The 24,888-nt window shown below is 42.8% G+C and overlaps 1 protein-coding gene across 3 annotated transcripts in view; it reads left to right on the top strand.

The window, feature by feature from the left end:
• Nucleotides 1-3,444: 3,444 nt before the first annotated feature.
• CGAS (cyclic GMP-AMP synthase) overlaps nucleotides 3,445-24,888 on the top strand; it is a 553,556-nt gene continuing 532,112 nt past the window's right edge. For 2 of the 3 annotated variants that reach the window (XM_069606248.1, XM_069606249.1), the window contains exon 1: nucleotides 3,445-4,095. In XM_069606248.1, coding sequence (XP_069462349.1) covers nucleotides 3,529-4,095 — 567 coding nt within the window. In that variant the 5' untranslated portion in view covers nucleotides 3,445-3,528. The remainder of the gene's footprint in view (nucleotides 4,096-24,888) is intronic. The other variant, XM_069606247.1, reaches the window with a different exon arrangement.

The following is a 24,888-nucleotide window of genomic DNA, read 5'->3' as shown; positions in this document are numbered from 1 at the left end:
TCATGGTAATCTTTTAGTTCAACCATATTGTTGAACAACTTGACTGGCCTCATCGGTCTAAAAATATCCTACTTGGCACTTAATTTCCTAAAGATTTCCTGTAAACAACCACTTAGGAGATTATGTTAAGCAGTCGTAACAGAAGTTAAAGGCGTAAAAGCCTTGCATGAGGCTTTCACGCCTTTCATTCACAACATGCCCCATTTTCATTATGGCAGAGAGGAGGGGTAGCTGATGATTTACGATTCCGCCAACCCCCTTCCCCTGCACCATGCAAATACTCCAACATTTGCGCCAGTATGCATTTTCATGCTGGCGCAATCACTGTGGATTCATATGTAGTCATCCTGCTTTTTGCACATGCAAATAGCTAGCAGACTTGATGGGGAGCCATTGTAAACGCTGCCTGCCATGCTATATGGCAGGCAGCATTTTCGCAATTTGCAGACCAGAGTGCAAAAGGGTGGACTACAAGCATGTACGCTGCTTTTTTACACTCCCCCTTTGCACTCTGCAATGCAATTGAGGAACATTAGGTGGCAGTTACCTGCTTACACAAAAGTGTAAATGTAAAAGGTCCCTTCAACTTAATTACAATGCACTTAATGTCAAATGAAACTAAAAGCCATTGCAAATTTCCTGGTCTAGAATTGCACATGGTCTAGATAATTGTCAATCTTAAGGAATAGGTTGTGTTTCAATCATTTTCCTACCAACTGAGTGCCGATATGTTCCGTTGAAGAATTGATGTTGCTCACCATTTCATTTGTTATGCTAATTTTGCTCCTTCCACGCAAAAGGTTGGTGTTAGGCAAAATTTGTATGCAGTACCCTCTGGGAACACTACACACAACTATGACTACAGGTGTAAGCAAACCAACCTTTGGTATAAGTCTGTACTACACAGTTTTGGTAGTGGAGCTGAGCAGCCAGGCTTATCTCAAGAGGGGAATGTGAGCAGTAATGATGTTACACAGAGGTTTGCAATTACACGTGTTCAAAAAAACTCTTACACTCAAGGTTTCTTTGATAAATAATTACTAATTTATTTACCTGTCAGTTATAAAACATTCATTAGAAGGAGGCAATTATATAATAACGCACAAATATACTTCAATAATATTTCAGAACACTTTTCAAGAGGAGTAAAAGGCAAAGATTATTAGAACATGAAAGGTTACAGTTATTCTTAGACAGTGCAAATACTTGGAGTTCACCAGAAGAGTCAATTCAATTCAATAGGCTAGGCCAAAGTCAATGGGCTAAAGTCTTGGATATTATAAAGCGGTTCTGGTAAGTAAACGGTAAAGTCTCTGCACAAATTCTCAGAAGTAGTTTGTAAAAAGAAGAATCATATACTCGGTCACAAGCTGATTAGGCCTGCGAGTTGCAAAAGTTTCAAGCACTTTCACTGCGAGAGGTAAGTACTCCCAGTCTTGTTTCACAGTAACTTACAATGAAGAAAAAGAGGCAGCTGATGACTTCTGTTCCTGGCAGTTCCTGCAGATCTCGCTGTTCCTGTGCCTTAGTCGTGGCGACAAGAGGGAGGACGTCAGGGGACTCCTGCACTGCACTCAGAATGGTCAAAAAGCTCGCAACTGGTAAACTTCAATTCCGGTGGCTGTAAGTAACGCACACAAGCTGGTGTCCCTCCCCCTGGTCCTACGGTTTCCTGCAGCAACTCTGAGGAAATTCAACCAGCTCTGAGATGGGTATCCAGGTGGCTTACTTGGGAGTTGATTGGTCGCACCAACTCAAAGGGAGAAGTCGTCCTTCGCAGGGCTTCTCTGTCGATGCGAACTTGGCGATTCTGACCTGCAGCAGGGCTTCACCGGGCAAACCAACGGTCCAGGAGTTGCAGCAGTCTCCTCTTCAAGCTCTTCTTCGATTCCTTCTTCCAGTGGTCGACTCTGCCTTCCAAGCCAAGAGACTCTCCTTTTATTCAGTTCTCTCATTCATTCCAGCCTAGCTGTCACTCGTCACTCACCCAGCAGGGTGGCTGTCCTTGCCGGACAGTCATTCAGCCAATTTCCAAGGGTGCATTTGGGTCTCCTAGGAGACTAAGCACAGGGAGTTTCGGGTACCTCCCTCACTTCCTGCCCAACCCAGACACTAGGGTGCCAGAGACGGGTTTCACTCCTGAAGCCTGCCAAAGGCGAATGAACAAAGAGACCAAACCTGGTTTGGCGCGCAGAGAAAAACTCTAGAAGGACCTTTCCACAAAGAAATGGCAAAAAAAGAAGACTGAGACCTGTTTAAACAAAGGAGGCTCAGACGCCAGCTTGAAAAACATGGCTCCCGCGATTTAACGTTACCGAAGCTACGAATAGTTTGCGGTCAGGAAAAATCATGGTAGTTCGTTGTAAAACCACTGACACCGGCCATTCTGAGAGGAAAGGGTAGCATTTGACTGCTACATGAGTATCTAGACACAGGGGATACTAAGTAACCCCTCCAGCACTCTATAGCAAGATAGGGTGTGCTGGGCCTAGGAATTTAAAAGACTAGTAAAGTCAATTTCACTTTACTTACTCTGGGAAACAGTATTTTATCCCAGAGAAGGTAGTTAAACCTTGGGAAAGCCTGAAAGGCTTCCCTGTGTCACTGCACTGAGGGTGCTGTGTGACACAATTGAAAGATGATGCCTATGGAGTTGGTTAGACTCCATAACCAAAAAGAAACAAACATAGAAAACAATTAGAATTACAAGCCCAAAGTTTTATGAGAATTCTCCCCAACACTTGGTAACCCCTGGATTAGAGCATAATAGTAAAAACGCAGAAAAGTAACTCGATGCTACCACCATAGGTTACATGTTTAATTGGAGTTTAAAAAAGTGGTATCGAAAGGTTAGGAGTTTCCTGCCTTTGGCTATGCTGGGCTCGAAGGGATGAAGCTCAGGTCTGGGATTTATATTTATTTATAACAAAGTGCACACACTGTGACCACACTGCCTCACTTTACTGTAGGTTTATTTAAAAGAAGGTTTATAAATAAATGTCCAGACGTTCCAACGCGGCTTTCCATTTGTCTGAGAAAGCAGCACTTTACTGGCATCCGCTGCCGCTGTTTCTCAAGCGCAACCACTCTGCCCTTCTGCTGGCATTTTACGTCTGCACAAGATGAGGGTCTCTGCGACACCCCTAGCAGAGGTCTCACGATGCAGACTTAATATCTGCATATGATTTGGTGCCCTGGGATTTAAACTTAAAAAGTGGCATGTGCACTTTAAAAAACAGATGATTAAAAATGTACAAACATGTTTTTTTTTTTTTTAATGATGGGGGAAATCGGCTTTGTCTCCCCTACGGCCCCCGCTCTCGGCAGGCACACGCCCTTCTCCTGCAGGCTGCACTTTATTTTCACGCTGTGTGAATGCATCTGAAGGGGGGCGAGGCTACTCTTTGCGCCACGCCTATCGTGAAGCAGAATGCTCGCCTCCGTCTTGACATAGATAGCGGCTGGTAGTTCCCCTTTCCGCCAGGCTGCAGTAGTTGATGGTAGTTCCCCTTTCCTAGTTGGACCGGAATGGGGGACCGTCCGAAGAAAGACGAAACGGCGTGGAAAGAAAAGACTCCTGGACCCCGGAGTGGGAGTACGCGAAAGAAGGTGCCTTCGGACAACAGCGGGGAGCAAAGCAAAAAGCCAACAGGTGCTGCTAAGGCAAAGGCTGCAGATGTACCAAATGGGAGAAAAGCAAGTTCAAAATCTAAAAGCAAACCCCCCGCTATCCTCTCCCATAGCACAACAGGGGCAGCTAAGTCTCCTGTTAGTGTACGTAAGAAGGATGCCCAGGACGCTACAGCGGGTGCACGCAGCAAGCCTTCCAAGTCCACTGGGTGTCTGCCGCCTCGGGGGCAGGGCGCCTCCTCAGCTGTTGCTCCCCCTCTCAGAGCAGCTCCTCCGCGGCCAAAGCGCCAGAACGCGTCTCTGCAGGACGTGGCGAGCGACTTGCGGCTCCGGGCAAAGGACGTCTCTAAGGCGGTGGAAGAAGTGAACCCGCTAATAGACAGCCTAATCAGAGAGATTCAAAAGCACCCCCTCTTCAGTGGGGTCGAGAGACTCGCCACAGGTAGCTATTACGAGAAAGTGAAGGTTAGTATACGCATGATAGGGGTTAAGCTGCAATCAAATGGTCCGCATCAGGTGTGAAAGAGTGCAGAGTTTGGCTCATAAACAAGCCCTTTCTTATCTTAAAAACGTACAGAGAATGTTTATTTTTCAACAGGAGAGCCCCGCCAAGCTGTCCCCGCCTCGCCATACATGTATCTTGCTTAAATACAAAGAGAGGCTACATGTTGGTTGTTGTTGAAACTTCAGTGCTTTCGATTACGCGTGAGTTTTCGTGGTTTCGTTTCCATGAGTGGCGCTCTGCTTGCTTCAGCTATTTTTCAATGGTTATTTAGGCACTCGCATTGGCAAAGCAAATAGATTTAGCTTTTGAATTTGATCATTGCATTTCATTTGACATTTATGTATGAATGTGTGTGATGAATTGGATTCTGCAGGAGAACAAGGATGAGTAGGGGCGAACATGCCCTCTCCACACGCTTCTGCAGTCATAAAGGTAAAACAGGTACACTCTGTGAGGTGTGTGAATGTGACTTAGTACTGAATCAATCTTCACTTTGATCCCACCGACTTGTCAAGGAATTTCTCACATAACTTTTTCCATCTTTCCTGCCGGTGAAGGCTCCTGTTCTGGCAAGGCTCATGGGGGGGGGGGCCTTCAAGCCTATGCATCAGGCCTCTCTCAAGTTCCTCTCATGCAAAACGGCTTTCCTTGTGGCCATCACCTCTGCCAGAAGGGTAGGTGAAATCCAGGCCTTATCCTGCAAGCAGCCATACTTGACTTTCCACGATTCGAGTGTGATGCTGCGTATGCACCCATCTTTCATGCCAAAGGTAAGGAAGCTGTGGGAAGGGGGAGCAGCCACAACTGCTCCCTACTAAACTACCCGGCCTATGCGCGTACTTCCCTTTTAATCCTATTGACATTACTTATTCTGTCTTTGCGGCCTTAGGCCCCCCACCCCTTTAGCGGTTAGCCGTACCTTGTGTTTATGTGCATCTCCCGCACTTTCTACTGTTACTGGTGATCTGTGAATCTGTGCCCCACTAGGCTTCTCTCCCCATCTAGGTCCCCTTCTACTGTGTTACTGTGGATTTGTGAATCTGTGCACCTTTAGGCTTCTCTCCTACGTCCAAGGTCCCCTTCTACTGTGTTACTGTGGATTTGTGAATCTGTGCACCTTTAGGCTTCTCTCCTACGTCCAAGGTCCCCTTCTACCGTGTTCTTGTGCTCTGTGAATCTGTGCCCCTTTAGGCTTGCTCCCATTTCTAGGTCCCTTCTACTGTGTACTGTTGATCTATGAATCTGTGTCCCATTGGCTCTCCATCTCCCAGGTCCCTGTCAACTGTAGTTACTGTACAGTTGGTGCCACCTGTCTGCTCCCTGTTGTGACCCCCCCCTGTCTTGCACCCCCATTTTGTTGTGCTTCCTGCATCGCAGCATGGGGCTGTGCGTCTCTCCTTTCTCTTCTCTCTCCCTTGTCTCCTCGCACCCTCTATGGTGCCTTCCGTTTCGCCATCTTCTCCAACTGCTACTCTATCTCCTATCCTATCCCTCTCACTAAGTCTGGAAGGAAGAAGTTCAAGAGGGACATCCTGGTCGCCAACCCAGGCCTCCCTATCGCTGATACCTACATCAGTGCTTCCTCCAGACCGACATTCTCTTTGTCGTTCCTTCACCAGACCTATGGACCCTTCCTATAGTCTCGACTCTCTCTTCTGCCATTAATGGTGGCACTTGGTAGGAGGCCCGCTTGGCCTCCTTCCGCTAATCCAAGGTCATCCTGAATGTCTATCTGAATGGCACCGTCTTGGTCGAGGGACTCAGCCCAATCTCCACCTGTTTGATAGGCGTCTCCCGATTCTTATCAACTCTCTTCCTTCCGCTACTCCTACTAGCACCTCTCTGGCTCCTCTGCCGTCTCTTGCTTCCACCTCTGGCCCCTCTTCCACTTCCGCTGGGTGGACCTCAAGCCTGTACCCCAACCCGCAAGACCTTCAAATGTGGCAACTTGCTCCATGTCGCTATTCTCAACTCTCGCTCTGCGGTCAAATACTCCTCTGAAATCTGTCACCTCCTTGAATAATTATACCTGGATGTCCTCCCTCTCACCGAGACATGGTTCACGGCCAGCTCTGTCATGAGTTTTGATACTCTCCTCCCTGACGGCTACAAGAGCCTTTCTGAGCCCAGAACCAACCGACCCAGAGCTGGAGTAGCTCTGATCTTTCCTGAGTGGCTCTTGCCTCTGTCATTCCTATGCAGACCCATTCATCCTTTGAATGACTGGTCTGCAGGCTCTCCATCTCTCCTGGCCTCTCTCTGACCGTGGCCACTATCTACATGCCACCTGGCCAGGTTGCCCTCTTCCTCTCACTGGGCTGACCCCTCCTCTCCTACTTCGTAACAATTCCTCAGAGACCTCAACATCCACCTAGTTGCTTCTAATCCCGCCTCTGGGCTTTTCCACAACCGCTGCAACACGCTCTCTCTCTCTCTCTCCATTCTGCCCTCTGGTCTGACACTCTGCCGGACATATCTGGATGTTCTCATCTCCTTAGACATTCCCCTCTCACCACTCCTCTCTGTTGGACTGACCACTTTCTACTCTCCTCTCACCTGAAAAACTCTGTCCCTCAGACAAAGCTCACCCCAGCACTGCCACCTACCTTTGCTGTCATTCAGCCCATGAAGCTTGTTAGTGGATGCCTTTGCCTCTACTCTCTCTGCTCCGCCTGCAACTCTTGGTATTACCTCGCCGTCCTGAAACGGAAGTGCAAGGTGGCTGAGGGGAAGTGGAGGGCTTCGGGCACATCCGCTGACAAACTGCCCTACCGCCTGCTCCAAAGGCAATACAGATTCTGTCCTTTCCAAGAAGAGAGCCTACGTTCAAGCCTGCGTCTCTGAGGCCTCTAACAACATGGCTGAACTCTTTACAATCTGAAAGGAATGGCCAATCCTGTCTCTACCTCTCCTGTTACTTACCAGGCCCTCTGTACGGCACTGGCACCTATCTTCACCACTAAAACTCAGGACATCCTGTCCTCTATCTCCTCCTCCTCTCCCTCTTTCTCCCACACCCCCCCTTTGGCCAACTCTCCCTCTCCTCCTCCTTTCCCATTTTTCTCTCTGACAACACCTGACGAGGTTTCTAGACAAGTTTGATTTATGAAAGTGTCATTCAAAAAGGTGCTCCCCTGCTCCTCCAGAACCATCAAGGGCCATATTGACATCCTTGGCCGATTTCTGCAATCACTCTTTTGCCACTGGAACTTCCCCCTCTTTCCTCAAGCACTCCCTTGTGTACCCCCTCCTCAAGAAGCCGTCTGCCGAGCCTACCTGTCCGCAAACTATCGCCTGATCTCTATCACCCCTTTCCTGAGCAAACTCCTGGAAAAGCTGGCCATCTCCCAGTTTACCCTCCACACTGAATCTGTTGGTTGTCTCCATGACCATCAGTCTGGCTTCAGATCTGCCAGAGGCATGGAAACTGCTCTCCCGAACACCAGTGAAGATCTGCTCTCTAACCTTGATATCGGCATTCCTTCTGTCCTCATCCTCCTTGATGTTTCCTCTGCTTTTGACATGGTCAACCACGCCACCCTGATCAATCAACTCAGTGAGAACCTGCACATCACGGATCAGGCTCTGGAGTGGTTGACCTCCTTCCTCTTGGACGCCCCTACCAGGTCCAACTTGGTACCTTTCTCCCTGCCACCTCTGTCTCCACTTGTTGCATTCCCCATGGATCTATCCTCTCACCCTGGTTTTTCAACCTCTACTTGGCCCACCTGATTTCTACCTTCTCCTCTAACTTTGTGTTATGCGGTTGACGCTCATCTTTCGTTCAGGCTCCGCTCAACCTCCTCTTCCCTCTTGCTCATTCCTGACTGTATATCTGCGATTCAGGATTGGTGCACCTCCAGCGATCTCTGCCTTAATGCCAGTAAGACAGAGAGCCTTCTCATTGGGACACCTGCTCCCGCTTTCCCTCTCTCACTGTGGCTGCTCTCCTTAGGCCCTCTTCCTTCGCCTTCCTGTGAGGCTAAAAACTTTGGTGTCATCCTCGACTCCACTCTCTCCTTCTCTCCTCACATGGTTGCCAAGAAGGCCCACTACCAGCTGCACCTCCTCAAAGGTACTCTTCCCTTTCTCACCTTTCCCCAGAAGCTCACTGTCTCCAGAGCCCTGGTTCTCTTTAGGCTGGACTACTGCAACAGCCTCTTTCTGAATCTGCCTTCCTCTACTCTCTGCAACTAATCCAGCACAGGTCTGGAAGACTTATCCTTGGCCTCAAGCCCAGGGACCGTATCGCTCCAGCCCTGAAATCTCTCCAGTGGCTCACGGTGGCTGCAAGCATCAAGTTCAAGACCCTTTGCATTGTCCACAAGGCTCTGGGGCCAGAGCCCGCACTACATCCAACGCTCTCTTCCAAAATACCTTCCTTCTCAAGCCCTTCGCACAGCTACCTCCAACTCTCTTAAGGGTCAGACACTACTCAGGCAGAGAGTGGGGGGTAGATCTCTCTCCTCTGCAGGTGCCTCCCTCTGAAATGGCCTCCCTGACCCTCTCATACTTGAGCTGGACCACCAAAGTTCAAAACTTTCCTCTTCTCTGCTTTCTTTCTCTCTCCCTCCCCTACTTTCTCTCTCCCTCCCCTACTTACCTATCTGTTTGCTGTACCGACTGGTTGACTGGCTACCCTCAGTCTCCCTGGTTACCAGGCTCTTTCCTGATCAGTCCCCCCCTGCACTGCCTCCGTGCCTACCATGCAATTAGGGACTGTAACTGTAACCTCTACTGTCCCTTGCCTCCTTGCACTTACCCAGAGCCGTGCTGCCCTAGCTGCACTTACTCGGAGCAATGCTGTCCTGTTTCCCTTCGCTCTCTGCCCTCTGTCGTCCCTACCTTGTCTTGTGCGCCTAGAAACACTTGTGTACAGACACGTTAACATATCTTATTATATCCTGTGGTGCTTTGCAGTAGAGACGCCTTTCAGAAATAAAATAGCTGCCATTTCCTTTGTTCGATGCGAGAGATATTGCAAAAAGGATGAAATGGCATCAGGCTAGAGGTGGGGAGGGGGAAAGAGGACATCATGTGAGGGGAGCTTGAGGGAGCTGTGGACCAAGTTCAGAGCTTGAATATTTTTGCATAATCGGGGTTATTTTCGCATCTTCAATGTTATAGTAAAAGAACAGTATCAGGACTTATGTGGGTCACACGGATAACCGCGTTTACAGATAACCGAGTTTATTTGTAGTCCATTGCTAATACCACCACGCTTATGAGGGGAAAAAGGTTTTTTTAAAAGAAAGAATTAAAACAATTAGAGCATTTTTAAAAAGTGGAATTATACAGCCACAGTGAGGTGTGGGGTAAACTATTTGGGCAACATGTCAAGGGGTGCACTATGGCCTTGGCCAGTGAGCACAAAGGCCCTCGCTAGTGGGCCCAAAAGACATCAGCTGTGGCCACAAAGTGAGTCAAAAAGAAAAATATTGAGGGAACATGTCCAGTGGATGCGGCCGAAAGCCATGGCTAGTGGCTCGGTTGTGTTTCAAAATATACTGTGGGCAGGGCTGAAGGCCCTGACTAGTGGTCTCGAAAGACATGTATAGTGGCCACGGCCTTAGTGGGTCCAAAAGAAACATATTTGGGGAATGGGGGAACAAGTAAAGTGGACACAGATGAAGGCTGGCCATGGCTAGTGGCCTGTACAAAAACGATGGTCTAACAAAACCCGATAACTGCACCTTAACTAAGGTTTTTAGTGAATTTAAGTTGTGCAGATTTAATGCAACAAAACCTGTGAAATTCAGCAGATATGGGAAGTCATGGCCAGCTTTTGTACATCTGTTTATAAAACTCAAAATTTCTTGATTCCACACCGTTCCACCAATCTTCACTAAATTTAGCAGTTACCTGTTAGGACGCTCTGGACAACACTGGCTACATTACATGTGGACACCCCACCCCGTTCCCTGGATTTCAGCCCCTGCACACATGAGACAGTTGCCCGGAAGAGGCGGAACATCAAGGTGTTTGTCGAAGGACTGGACAGAGCTAATTGCAAGCGTCTGGATGCGAGAAACAAAACTCATGGTCCTTACTGGACCTTGAAAACCACATTTCAAAGCCTTGTGATGCACCATTTCTTGGGACATTTGCACTGCATAGCGTCAGAGTGAGACAGCAGGTGGGGAGAACGCACAGAAGGTCCCAGTATGCTGCAGCATGCCAACTCTCACCTCCCCTCCCCGTCTGCTCCGGGATATGTCCGCTTGCCACACATGAACATTCTCAGTGCAGTTTACTTCAGAGTTCAAACACATCAAGCGATAAGCGACTTGGGACAGCGACAAACAGGATAATTGATTTTCATCAATGGATGAGTGTTACCATGTCTGTCTATAGAATCTGTGCGGAGTACATGTGCTTTCTGCGTGTGTGTGTGTATATATCTGACGAAGCCCGGAAGGGTGAAACGCATAATTGTTTGTTCTCTCCTGAAACTGCTTGTCCACCGTGTTTTTCTGGCAAAATAAAGGACGTGTGATGGAGATCCTTTTTTGCATCTGGTGCATTTTTACATGGGAGAAGAGTGCCGCCTAAAAAAGCTTTGATTAGCTTTTTTTTGTTCTTGTTTTTCTTGCTTTGATATATATAATTACACAGCCACACTAGTGGCTGTGTAGTTATGGTTAAGTTGCTGTTTCCATAGGAAGAGCACTTTTTGGGCGGCTTATAACTTCGCTCCCCCTGGACGAATCCACACCAAACTTTGCAATTGTTTTGCAAAGTTTGGTGAGGTTTGGTCCGGGGGGGGCAAAATTATAGGGGGGGGTCCCAAAATTTCTTTTGTTTCCCATAGACATAATGGTGTAAATCCATCCAGTTGTTTTTTTAAACGACCAAAACGTAAGGCAACAAAATTAGTGATATCTATGTCCGCTCCGTGGACACACTTCTCTGTTCGCTCCGCGGACAGGGTCCTGATTGGCTACGCTATCTGCATCATGTCTGCGGACATTTGACGTGCTCGCTGATTGGGTGGTGGAGAGCGTGTGGTGCGTCAGATTTTCTGGGCCGGCCCGCCATCTTGTATCCGCGGACAGCGCAGTGAAATTTAGTGGAAATATACAATTTAGGCGAGTGTGTTGGCATGTAAGACTGTTTGGGGAGGGTGGGGGAGTAGGAGAAGGTGGCAGGCACCCCCTGTTGTGTTCGATGTGTCCGCGGACAGCCGCGCTGTCCTTAATGTCTGTAGTTAATGAAAATGGGGTGTCCTAAGGACACGGTACCTGTCCGTATAGTTCGCATGCAAGTCGAAACTGTTCTAAGAACGCACCAGGTGTCCGTCCGGGATGTCCGTAAGTGATACAAACTGGGATGTCCTAAGGACTCTATACCTGTCCGTACTGTTCGCAGGCAAGTTGAAAATGTTCTAAGAACACTCCTATTGTCCGCAAACATAAAAATTGCCCATATGGCATAGTTAAAATGTTTGAATCTATGGGTGTGATATGCTGCAGTGGTTGTGGCCAGGGCTTAGAGTCTTGGGTGCATGGCCGTAGGCCGTAGGCCATGCAACCAAGACTCTAGGCCCTGGCCACAACCACCGCAGCATATCACACCCATTGATCACACCTATAGAATCAAATATGTATGAAATATTTGCAAATTTCCAGTTTAGAGGCCTGGGTAAGACCAAATTTATAAGCACCAAAGTTATAAGCCACTATGGGTGTGATGGAGCAGTATTTTAGTTGTACTTATTATAATATACTTACTGTTTGGTTTGGTAACTGGAGTACATATATTCTTTGTCAATTTCTGTGATAAAAGAAAAGATCATGTTAGTATTGATTGTTTGTAACGACTAATAACATTGAATAATAGACATTTTTAATTCATTTTGACCCTCATATTTAGTAGATTACAAACCAGTGTGCTGTGCAATTTGCTCAGTTTCTGTGTTTGTTGCTAAAATCATTGGGTCTGTGGGAAAAAAAATCCATGTCGGATTAAAAAAAAACGTTTTTTGTTATGCTGCAGCCTATTTGTTTGTTTTTAGTGATCACTTGTTTCTGGCTAATGTTCTATCTGTTGTCTTGTTGCAGAATTTTGGAGCAGTTAGATACCCATTGGCGCATTCTAATTGTCTATTTTTTTGTTAAAATGTAGTGGTATTGATTTATCTGTTTTGATTATTGCAAAATCTTGGGGCAGTTAGATACCAGTTGGCGTATTATAACTGTTCATTTTTTTGTTATAATGTAGTGGTATTCATTTATCTGTTTAGTTGTTGTAGAATCTTGGGGCAGTTAGATACCTGTTGGCGTATTCAACAGGTTATAGTTTTTAATTGAAGTTTTGTTAATGTTTAAGTACAGATTAGTTATTACATTTTGGTTTTAAAAAGATTAAATAAGCGTTTGTAAGATTTGCTGGTAATCTCTGCTTTAGAGTAATGGTACTATCATTACATTCGGACCATCCACATTTATTTTTTTATATATTCAGTGTAGTGAACTGCATTGGTTGTTGCTCCTGTGTGGTAGATTATACCTACTGTTGTGAAGGTTTTCTTACCAAGTGATACTTGACCATGTGTGAATCCAGTCAGCTTGCAGTTGTTTTTGGTACCATCTGCTTTGTAACATAGAAGCATTAGTATTTCATATTTACTATGTGTTTGTATTAGTAAGGAGGAGCGATTTATCCGAATTGCAGGTAGTAAATAATCTATCATGGTTTGCATTTTGTACAAGTTGCTGAAATGGAAGGGATTCACAATTGGGTATGGATACATATATGGATGGGTGACATAAATAGATGGAGAGGAAATCAACATGACCAACAAGCATTGGCCCTAGAAGAGGACCTACAAAACAGTGATTTTACCATCATTAACAAAGGCCCTACGGCTATCACAGGAAACCAGCTCGACTGGATTGTCACAAACAGCTCTAATGTAACCATGCCTGGCACATATCCAGGCATTTGGTCAGATCATTTCAAAATTGAAATTTCTCTAACTCTGAACTTTAAAAAGGAAAAACCATTTAACATACCGAAATCAGTCTTTGACCGGAACCTAAAAGAAATTACGAGTAGCATGCTCTCAGAAGAAATGCAGAAAATTAGGAACATCACTAATGATGAAGACTCTTGTGAACATTTAATATCAATATATAATCATGGCATGATAAAATTATTAGATCTTCCCGCCCCCCTTAAAAACAAGATAATCCGACCCAATTCTAACCACCAAAAATGGTTTAATGCTGAAGCTATTGAACTCAAGAAGAACAAAAGGAATCTTGAGAGGAAATGGCTAAAAGAACCTACAGAAACTAACAAAGCAAATTGGAAGAATGCAGACCGCATCGATAAATCTAAACTTATAGATTTGAAGAAAAATCACTATAATAACATTATTAGTACTGCGGCAAACTCCAACGGAAAGCTCTTCCAGATCCTCAAATCTCTGGACAAACCCACCACTCTTACTCCACCATTCCAACCCACCGAAATGGATTGCGAGAAAGTTCAAACCGCATTTCATAATAAAATTGTCAAAGCCAGGGAAAACATCATAAACTGCCAGACCACAAATACCTCAATTGACACTCGCCCTGTAGAGAATAAGATCAAATCAGAAAACCCCAAATTTCATTTCAGGCCCATCACTCTAGATGAAATGAAGAAAACACTTTCCAGCATGAGATGCACATCGTGTTTGGAAAATGTTCTATCCCCAAAATGTATCTTGGACAACATAGATATCTTCGCCCCCTTCTTTAGAAGAATGGTAAACGCTTCTTTTAGGGACCTAACTGTACCCAATATCATCGAAACAGTCATGGTCACGCCCCTACCAAAGAAACCGGACCTTAACCAACAAGATCCTGCCAACCTTAGACCCATAACCAACTGCAATTTTCTGCTGAAAATTTTGGATAAGGTGGCTATAGAACAACTACAAAGCTATGTGGATGAAAATAACTTATTACACCCACAGCAGTCCGGATTTAGATCCAGCCATAGTACAGAATCTGCTCTGCTAGACCTTCAGACTGAAATGCTGTCAATATTAGATAAAGGCAAATCAGGCCTATTAATATTGTTAGACCTCTCGGCAGCATTCGATTTACTGGATCACACAAAACTCCAAGAAGCCCTAGAAAATTCAGGAAATTGCTCACCAGGGGCAACCGAATGGATAGCTTCATTCCTTCAAAACCGGCAATCTAGGATTGTCTGGGGAAATAAAACATCTAACACCAAACCGGTGGATTGTGGCGTCCCACAAGGGGCCAGTTTCTCCCCTCTTCTTTTCAATCTTTATATGCACTGCCTTTGTACCATGCTCTCCCAAATGGGTATTTTCTTTACGAACTTTGCTGATGACACCCAGCTAGTCTTCGAACTCAGTGGGGATTACAACAAGGACTGCGACACTCTCTCATCTTTATACAACATCATAGAATGCTGGATGAAAGAAAATTGGATGTGTTTAACGGCTCTAAGACCGAGCTCATGATATTCGGTTCTACACAGGCCAGAATTATTTTTTTAGCCCCCACTCTACTCTTCATTCTCCATTAAAAACACCCCTATTCCAATTTCAGGAAAAGTGAAGACTCTAGGAGTATATCTTTAAACTACATTAGGCGCTGAAGCACATACAGCTTACCTAAAGAAAAATTGTCAATATCACCAAATACTACTGAAAAAAATCAGACCACTGCTAGACCAAAAATATAGCACGACCATTGCTAGAGCTACAATACTATCCAGATTGGATTATGGTAATGCCCTACTCTTAGGAGCTAATAGCAACTGCGTGAAGAAATGCCAAATAATTCAAAATAACGCCATCAGGACCGTCACAGGAAGAACTTGGAGGGAACACATCACCGGCGAAAGGAAGGCCCTCCATTGGTTGGCTATGAAAGAAAGAATTACGTTTAAGTATCTCACTATGGTTCACCGTTGCTTATATGGCAATGCACCAGCTTACCTCAAGAAACATTTCAAGTGGTATGCGCCGACAAGGCTGCTCAGATCCTCTAATACAGGCCAACTGCAAACCACCACAACAAAAAAGCAGCACGGACTCGGTAAAGCCTTTCCGACTCTAAGCATAAAAAAATGGAACGAACTTCCTACCTCACTGAAGCTCGAGTCCAACTACACTCTCTTCTGTAAAAAATTGAAAACATTACTTTTCAATTAACTCCGCGAAACAGGCCAAATCGTTCACGAGGAAAACTGTCAATTCACACTGTGTCCTGTTTTTCACTATTCGTTGTCCTGTCTCCTTGTCAGCGCTCTGATGCCCGCGGGCTTTCAGCGCTTTACAAACATATAAATAAATACACGAAGCACTCATTAGGGATTTGTTCCTGTGTCACATTGTTGCAGAGAGTGCATTTATGTTTCCACATGTATGAAATCTCGAAGATTTCATTTATAGGTATGTTTTGTTTTCCAGTACTAGTAGTAGGTACATTAGAAATTCTTGTGGATCTTCCTGTGAGTTTATAGTGAATTTCACCATTCCAGCACAGTAGTCCAATTCTTGTCTTATTCCATGAACACTATACATGTTGTCGGGATTGTTTGTTGCGTTTCTATGAAGTACTAACATTTGCAAACACAATTGGTGTGTACTGTGTAAGTAAATGTCAACAATTGGTGGCAATTGAAATAGAATATTCATTGCTACATTTGCATAGCAACTTAGACCAGTTATATTTGAAAATTTAAATGGACCAGATAGGTCTGTGTCCAAGTAATTTTTTCAGAAGTGTGTTGCTTCTTTGAAGAAGTACCCGAGTTACTTTGAGTAATAGGTTCTTCTTTGGTTGTAGGAATTGATGAAGTATTAGCTTCTTTTACTCTTTGGAGGATTTGCAGTGACAACCAGTTGCAATTCTGTTTGAATTAGTTTTCTTTTGCAACATTTTCCTTTTTGTGGAACAGGATATGTTTTTAGATGGGGGGGGGGTGTATAGTGAACATGGTCTATTGTATTCCAAAATGCAAGGAATATCAGCGTTTACTTTACTTGCATCAAAGCTGATTAGAAATGGACCGTCAAGTGTACGTAAGCGTGATAGTGCTACGTAGCTCTTGCCTTCTTTAAAGACTGTTACCAATATCTATCAATGCTTTGTCTAGGGTAAGACCTTGTGCTTTATGAATGGTGACTGCATATGCAAGAGTTAGAGAAAATTGTTCTCTACGTACATACGTGTCTTTGAAGAGAAGGAATCGAGCAGTTGAGCGCCCTATCCTTTTCACTTCTGAAAGTTTGTCAAAGTGAATATTGACAAACTGAATGTTGTTGTCACGTGGGTATGATTGAAACCCAACAACTGTACCTAGTGCCCCATTAACTAGCCCTTGCTCCACGTCAAGGTTACGTTTAAGCATTACTCTACAATTTAAGGATAATTTTAATATTTCTTCCAACCCAGCTGTGTTGGAGATTGAATTTTCTAAGCTATTTAGTCTTGTTGTGGCTTGCTCACACATGAGTAGTGTCATACCATGTACGTCTAGTTTGTCTGTGGCGCTAATTTCCATTATTGGTTGCATTTCTTTATTTAACATTGTTTCATTGAATTTGAAACCGCTTGCAAGAGTTGGCATTAAGGGCATACAATTGACATTTTTGTGCGCTAATTGTTCCATAACATCAGTAGCACATGCATTATCGCCATAAAGTACATGAATGTGCCGGGTTTTCAATATTGCTTGTGCTACTTGAGATAGTACACCAACTCTAATACTTTTTAAGATGTTGGCATAAGTGAGATCTGCAGATTGCTGCATGTTTTCTGTTAATTCTCTGTATTGGAAATGTTGCCAAAGGTTGACATTTCCTATGCTGCCAATAGTTTTACGGCAGAGTTTGTGTCATAAGGTTTTAAAAATAGATTCACCTTTCACTGGTGTCAATTGAAGAAGATCTCTGAAAACAATCATGTGTTTTCCTCCAAAGAGCTCGTCGTAGTTTGTTTTCAGTACTTCCTGTAATGTGAGGTGAATCAAAGCCAACATTAGGTTGGAGACCATGCTCACTTTATCTACTAGTAGCATTTTCATTTGTTTTAACACTCTGCGTAGTTCCATTGCAGCTTCTGTAGAAAGTTTGTAATAGTCTAATTTGTTTTGGTGTTCTACTGGTAGGAATAGTAATCAGTGTAAAGTGACACCGCCTATGTTGTAGGCAGCTAAACCTGTGGGGGCAGTGACAACAGCTGACAGTTTGTTGTTTTTCAATTGTTGAAAACACTTGCTGATCATTTTGATTAAGAATGTTTTGCCTGAACCAGCTTCACCACTGACGTACAGTAGTATAGGTTTGGAATTTTGGCAGGTGCATTCTTTATTTTCATGTTGTACACCATGTGCAATTTCTTTTGTTGTTTCTTGAAAAATGCTACGCTGCTCATTGTTTAGTTTTGATTGTAGTATTGTTAAGTCTTCTTTATCTTCATACTGACACATGGTGGTTTCTACTTCTGTCATAGCTAATACTGCCTCATTTGCTATTAGTGGCTGTCCCTGTGGTTCTTGGCTTAGTGTTACAGAAGGTTGACTACTGTCAGGGGTGTCCTTAACTAGTTGGGCCTGGAGTTCTTCTTCGTGTTGCTGTTCATTGTGCAACATTGTTTTGTAGTGTGTAAAGTTTACACCGGTTATAGTGCTTTCATTTGCTTTGAAAGCGTCTTCATAGGAGTCATAGTTATCTAGTATTTCTTCTTCTTTTCTCCATGGTTTAAAGAGTTGTAGCAGGGGCATGTAATATAGTTATTTATGTTGAGGAGTCTTTAATGACAATTTGATATGATTTAATTAAACTTGGTTTGCTACATTTTACTAAGCTGCCTTCACAATTTGTCACTTTGTATCTACCTTTTTTTTCATCAGGTTTTATATTATTTTTGTATGTGAAGTTTTGGGCTATGTGGTATAGACACATGGTTTCCAAAGTGGTACTTCTGTTTGGGTAGTATGTGTCCAGCAAATTGTTTTTCAAAATGTCTTGGCTGTCGGGATCATTTTTGGCTATTGTTTCTATGTCGTCTCATGATTTGAGAACTCTTTTTCTAGATTTAGCAGGACCAAGACTTAGCCATACTATATTTTCCGATTTTCCATACAAAGCAGTACTGGTTAAACAATCTGCTGCTTCATAGGAGCCACATTCTCTATGGGAGGGCATTTTTATGCCCAAGCTGTACAATTTCTGAGACAGTGTTTTGTCTGATGACGGGTCACTCCAGAGATCTTGAAGCTCTGTTTTTTTCTGCTTTGGTTAAGTATGCTGTAACATATCGTGCAACTGCAATGGAATTGTCTGCAATGTACTGCACATCTATGTTTGCATTCCACAATAGGACAATGATTGCATTGTAATCATGGATATATTTAGCTTCTTCTGTTCTGTTTATGTAATGTATTTTTTAGGTGATTTACCTTTAACACTATGTCTAACTGAAGACATGAAGTTGTTTACTTCACCTGTTTTTGTAACCGGTTTAGGGAAATCAAAGTGGCATTTGGTGTAGTATTTCCCTTTGTTTTTGTATTTGCAATGACAATATTTGCCACATTTGTGTCTTTGAAATTGTTCAATTTGTGCACGAAGATCACTATTTGTTGCTTCCGATGGAATTTCACAAGTGACATATTTTTCAATAAACTGTAACACAGTGGCATCATTGTCTTGACCAAATTTAGGAGCATCTTTAATCCATAAAAGCATGTGGATATGTGGTGCTCCTCTGGCTTGGTATTCTTTCCTCCAAAAGAAGTGTTGCACTTCTCCGAGGGGCAGAACAGTTTTATAACAAAAAGTGTAGCATAGCAATGAAGCAATGATGAAAATATCTTGAAACATTAACAGGATCTAGAGAACAAAGTCCTCCAGGTGTTAGTATATCTGTTTGTTTTGTTTGATATGCGTAGGATATCATGTAACTCTTCTCATGCATATTCTGCACAACCTAATGTAACAAACCAAGTGGGTGGGCCAAGGTTTCTTATCATACAACGTACATCTGCATGACATCGGAACCAGTACTCTTTAGTACCACGCGTGTTTGCTAATAGATTTGTAATACTTGATTGTAAAACCTCATCTTTTTCTTGCACTTTTTGTAGTAATTGCATAGCTGACATATTTTGAAAGTGGGTTCCTGATTTTAATGTGTGTGCAACTTTGTAACATGGAGTTGATAGTTCACTTTCAAAGAGTAGGTGGGATATGTATTCCACATTTTGTCTAAATCTGCAATCGTCAGAATACATCCGTAACGAGCGGTATTCTGATGCTGTTATTTGAATAGCTCTATCATCGTACCTTCCTCCTTTGCCAGTAGGAAAGAGTAGAGGAAAAGCACGTGCTTCTATACTATTTTCCCATATGCTGATTGGTGATCCTTTCGTTTGTCGCATTTGGTACGTTTCTAGTGCATCTTCTATGGTGTCATTAGAGTGCAATGGATGAATTGTATAATGGTCTAAAATATTGGATACTGTAGCAGGATCTGGAAGCTCAAATTGACCAGTTTCTGGTGACTCTTGAATTATTTCAGTGATTTCCTTCAAGTTTTCTTCAATATTCATTTCTTTGTAGTATTCATTATTGTCTTTTAGATATTGCAAGGCTTGTCTAACTTTATGTAAGTCTACCAGTTGTTGCCAAATTTTTTTGTCTTTTGTAGGTACACCATTTACTAAGATAATTAAAGATTGCTCTATTGGACGTTGCACTCCCAGAGTGTGCACTTTTTGTTTTAGATCTAATGGTAAATACACTACTTTGCCACAAATGCCTTTCACCAATTCAGAGGGAGGTAATTTTGCTGTTTTTGGTTGAAGGTGTATTATTGCTTGAAATGTGTGCACTGTTTGAATTATGATGCTCTCATATAAAGTGAGTTGTTGTAGGGGTTTTGGTAGTGGGAATAATTCCAAGTTATTTGTGATAGCACGTGAAGGAGTTTGGTTGTTGTCAAGTTTTATAGTGCAGTAACTGCAAAGTATTAAGGGGTCAGTTATTTCGTATTTGTTTTCTGCTATGAGGTAGAGAGCTAATTCAAACCATTTAGAATCTTCATTGTCTTCTATTTTGTATGTTACGTCTACAGTTTTTCTGTTACTTTTATAAAAAGTTCTATGGCAACATACACACACATGGTTTGGTACTTCAGCAGATGTACTTTTAAATTTCAGTATTTCTTTTTTGTATGTGTGTAGTAGAAGGTTGCCATGCATAGAATTTTTGCTAGTCTGTTGTAAAGCTATTGCATTTTGTAAGTGGCTTTCACTTTTCCCAGTCCCACCCTCCCCTCTTGCAATTGGTTAGAAAAGTCAGGTGTGTTTGTGGCTTGGCTCTAGCAGCCATTTTCCATTTCCTTTGAGGACTTCCATGAGGAAGGATCTGGCAGGAGAAACCAGTGTGGAAGTACCTGTAGGGGCTGGTTGATTCTGAGTGAGTAGTTCACAATGATTGTAATCCGTTTTTGGCGTGCTTTATGCACTCTTTTGGAGTGGTGTGAGTGTTTCCTCTAATATATATATATATATATCATTTATGTATCTATATTTTTGGGTGAGCATTGTGTGCTAATCTGGTGCCTGTCTAGTGTTTGTTTTGGCTTCTGATCCGCCTGTTTCTGGGCTGCATCCAAAGGGTGCAGTCTGTGGGGTGTAGTCCTTTGTTTATGCCTGGTCTTTTCACAGTCCCACCCTCCCCCTCCAATCCGTCCACCTCCCCTGATTGGTGCGTCCACCTGGTCATAACAGACCTTCCCAGGGCAGCCCTGTGCCCGGCAGCCCCCTCGGCTAGGGGCCCCGAGGCAAAGGGCGGCTCCTACAGTAGTGGCTCCAAGGCATGTCTACAGGTGTCTGCAGGGGAAGCAAAGGAAGCCAGCAGCCAACGAACAGCAACAAAACTGTAAGTGTGGCATGGGTGGGATGTAGAGCGATTACTGTACTCCAGAAAGCCCTCGCCACTCTTCCTCACCTCTCCATAACGTAGACTGCCATAGAATTACGCCATGCATTCATAGAGAGATTTGTGACCACAAGCCTAATTCCATTCTTGGCCTGACTGTAAATGTTGCATTGCATTACGCACTAACACACTAGCCAATGTTAACTAGTGCCACACCTATACAGAAATGTTAAGATTAGCCTGCATCATCTTTAGACAGGGTTAACAATGTTAGCATGCGCCACACTTAGATGGAATTCTTAACGTTAGCTTGCGTCACATCTAGACGGGATTATGAATATTAGCATGTACCACACTTAGATGAAATTCTTAACGTTAGCTTGTGTCGCATCTAGATAGAAATGTGAATGTTAGCATGCGCCACACTTGGATGAAACTGTGAATGATGGTAAGTGCAACACTTGATTGGAATCGTGATCACTAGCCTGCCTCGCATCTAGAAAGAATATTGAAAATTAGCAACGATGGAATAGTGAATGATAGCAAACATCAGACAGCAATGCCAACTAACCAATCCACTAACAATTTCATCCCTCTGCATAAACTTCTCAAACTCTAACCAAACGCAACCACAAGCCTAAAACGCAGCAATCTGCACTAACTTCACTACACTGCAACAACAATACAAACCCCACATAGACTTGTACAACAGCACACGATGACTACCAACCGTAAAACACCCCAAGCCCAGCTGACGGACCCACCGGGCTGAGGCTGCCATCAGCACATCACTGCTCTCTTGCACTTTTCCAGCTTTTTCCCCAGCTTATTCCCATTAACTCACCCCCCCCCTCCCTCTTTCAGACCTGCCATAGCGCCAGGGGACCACTCCGGTGGTGATAGTGCACGGTACAGATATCCTTTAACATTAACTTCCAAAATATTTTTTCTGGATATAGTCGATTTCTTCGAGTAGGTCTTTGGCTGTCCCATGTAGAAGATTGTTATTTAAATTGGCTAGTGCTAAAGCAGGACTTTTATCATAGTACAGTTTATAGACTAGATTTCTTATAGTTGGATGATAATGTGTTGATATCATTTTGATATGATGGAAGGTGCTTTTGCAAATAGGTCCTGAAATGCAGGCTAATGAATGTCCTTGTAGTCCTGTGTAGTTGCACACTGGACAGGTATCCACATTTTGCAGCAGTTTCATTTTCATTTTGTCTTTGCCTTTCACATACTGATTGAGGAATTGGCGTAAAGATTTGAAAGTTTTTTTGGGAATGTTACACATTGACGTGCATGGCCATTTGTATACTGGACGTTCTGGTTCAGTCAAATGGAGAGGTAATTCTGAGTTTTCTGGGGATATTTTTGTAAGCAGTATTTCTTGTTGCATTATGGTATTATTAACTTTTTCATAACCTGGTCGACTGCTATGTATGGCAATTGCATTTGTTTGATTTTGTTTGTATGCTTCTTAATTAAAATATGGTTCTGTGCTTGTGTTGTGACTCCATTGACCTCCACAGATATTTAGGAAGTTATTTTTGTTGACATTTTGTTTACTGAGAAGTCTTTTTTGTAATTCAGTAATTAGTTCTGTTAGTGGTTTCATTCTGTTTAACACTAAAATAAATAACTTTCTTTTGAGAAGGATTGCACTGTCTATCAAAGCTTCTAAGATTAATTTTCTACAGTAGGTTTTAAGGGTTGTGCATGATTTCTCTCCTGTTTTTTTAAGATTCTGAAGGACTCTGTGGCGGTACATTTTTGCTAAAATACTTTTTTTGGTATGCTTACTTTGCACTATATCAAGATTTATAGGAGCAGTTTTAGCAGTAGTGGTAGCTGAATTCTTGTTAATTGTTTTCTGTTTCGTTTTATATTTTAATAGAGAAGGCAAAGCTTCTGTACTTGAAGCCTGTTTTGTTTCGCTAAATGACTGTATTAGCTGTTTTGTTTGAACTTTTTGTACACATTCTGCTAGAGATGGATGCTTATTCTGGACACTTCTATTTTCATTTGCTCTACTTCTGTGTTGCTTTCTACAGACTTGCTTTTTGGTAGGCATTCTTTGGGGTCTGTTGAAAAAAATAAAGAAGGTATGGGTTGGGCTGTTCTGCATATGTGTGCTGTGTGCATGAGTGTCTGAGTATGATGGTAAAGATGTATGTGATGGTGTGTGATTTTGCATTGGGCAACTACAACTAGTTGGGATGGCTATTCTTGTATTTGTGTGTTACTATACTGGGGTTCAGATGACAGTATAAAGTAAGCTAGTGGTGAGGAGAAGCACAAATAATAAATCTAATGGTATAGAATTAAAACCGTTATTTGTTCTACAATACTAACATTCTAGGGGCTGAGTTATGTTATTTGTGCGCCGAAAAACAGGATTTGTGCGCGATTCTGCCTGCAAATCCCTGTTTAACAAATGGGGATTTGTGTCTCTGTTTTATGGTGCAGAAATACCATGAATGAACCCCAGTGTGTTTGAGTAACAGTAAAAATATTATGGTGGTATTGAACTTACTTTTTTGTGTGGAATGAGCAGGTTTCTTCTGAGTTGTTGTTTGTACTTCAGATTCTGCTGCTGCTTTTCAGGAGAGTGGTCTTCAATGCAATTGTAAAGGAAAGAAGTTAGTAATTTTGTGTGTTTATAGCACTGATGTTAATTTAGAAATTGATTTTTTTATGTTTTTGTAGAAGTATTCTTGTTTGATATCTGAACATAGTCAAACGAAATTGCATGCACACACTATGTGTAGTCTTTATATTTTACTTTAAATATATTAGTTCAACATGCTTTGCAAATGTGTGTGTAAAAAAAAAAATAAAAAAAAAAATATATATATATATATATATATATATATATATATATATATATATATATATATAAAAAATTAAATGGCAGATAAGTTTGGAAGTGACAGTTGATTATAGCAGATGGGGAAAAATGACAGTAAGTTCATTATATAGGTTATACAGGTTAAAAGGCAGTTAATCTGTTTATATGCATTTATAAAAATTGTACATGTACTGTACAGAAAATATGCATACCTGTAGTTTGTATTCATGCATGTGGATATGCATGCAGCTGCAAGTAGAAATCTTGGAGACTTGTACAGTAGTTCTTGTTTGTTAGAAAGTCTTTTTCCTGAGAGAAGAACAGATAGCTATTGCTGTGTGTTTCAGAAAACAGATAATCTGGATTTTGGAAGACTTGTGGATACATTGGTTGAAGGTGCATGCAGAAAGCTGTGGAGTAGCTGTAGATCTTGGATTCCCACATGTGGAAGTGCACTGGCATGGAGTGCGTGGAATGAAGTGGCTGAACTTGGTACCTCTCTGTGCTACTTTGGAGACAGAGCATCATCCAGACATAATGATAATTCATTGTGGAGGGAACAGTTTAGGGCATGTGTCTGGAATTTCTTTGCAATTTGCAATGAAAGAAGGACTTGGGAAGGTCATGGACATGTTTCCAAATTCCCAAGTAATTTGTTCTCGTATTGCGCAGAGACAAATGTGGCTGCGGTCTTTTTCATTTGGTCCATAAATGGAGAAAGCGAGGTGCAATGTCAATAAGGCTGTTTGTGCCTTTCTAAGAGATGTTGGCATGTCCTCTTTTCACAATGAAAATATTATGTTTTGTAGCACATTTTTCGCAGAGATGGAGTCCATCTTCCTTATGCTGGTAATCAGATTTTTCTGACAAATGTACAAAATGCATTGCAAACTTTTTTTTGGAATAACAACCATCCATTTTGCAGTAGGTGTTGACTATTTCAAGTTTTTCAAACATATAAAAACACCACCAAAAGGC

This window comes from Ambystoma mexicanum, chromosome 4p (genome assembly GCF_040938575.1).
Source record: "Ambystoma mexicanum isolate Mex_15411 chromosome 4p, UKY_AmexF1_1, whole genome shotgun sequence".
Lineage (NCBI taxonomy): Eukaryota > Metazoa > Chordata > Amphibia > Caudata > Ambystomatidae > Ambystoma > Ambystoma mexicanum.
The sequence above is the reverse complement of the archived record's forward strand: the minus strand, read 5'-3'. Positions and strand labels throughout refer to the sequence as shown.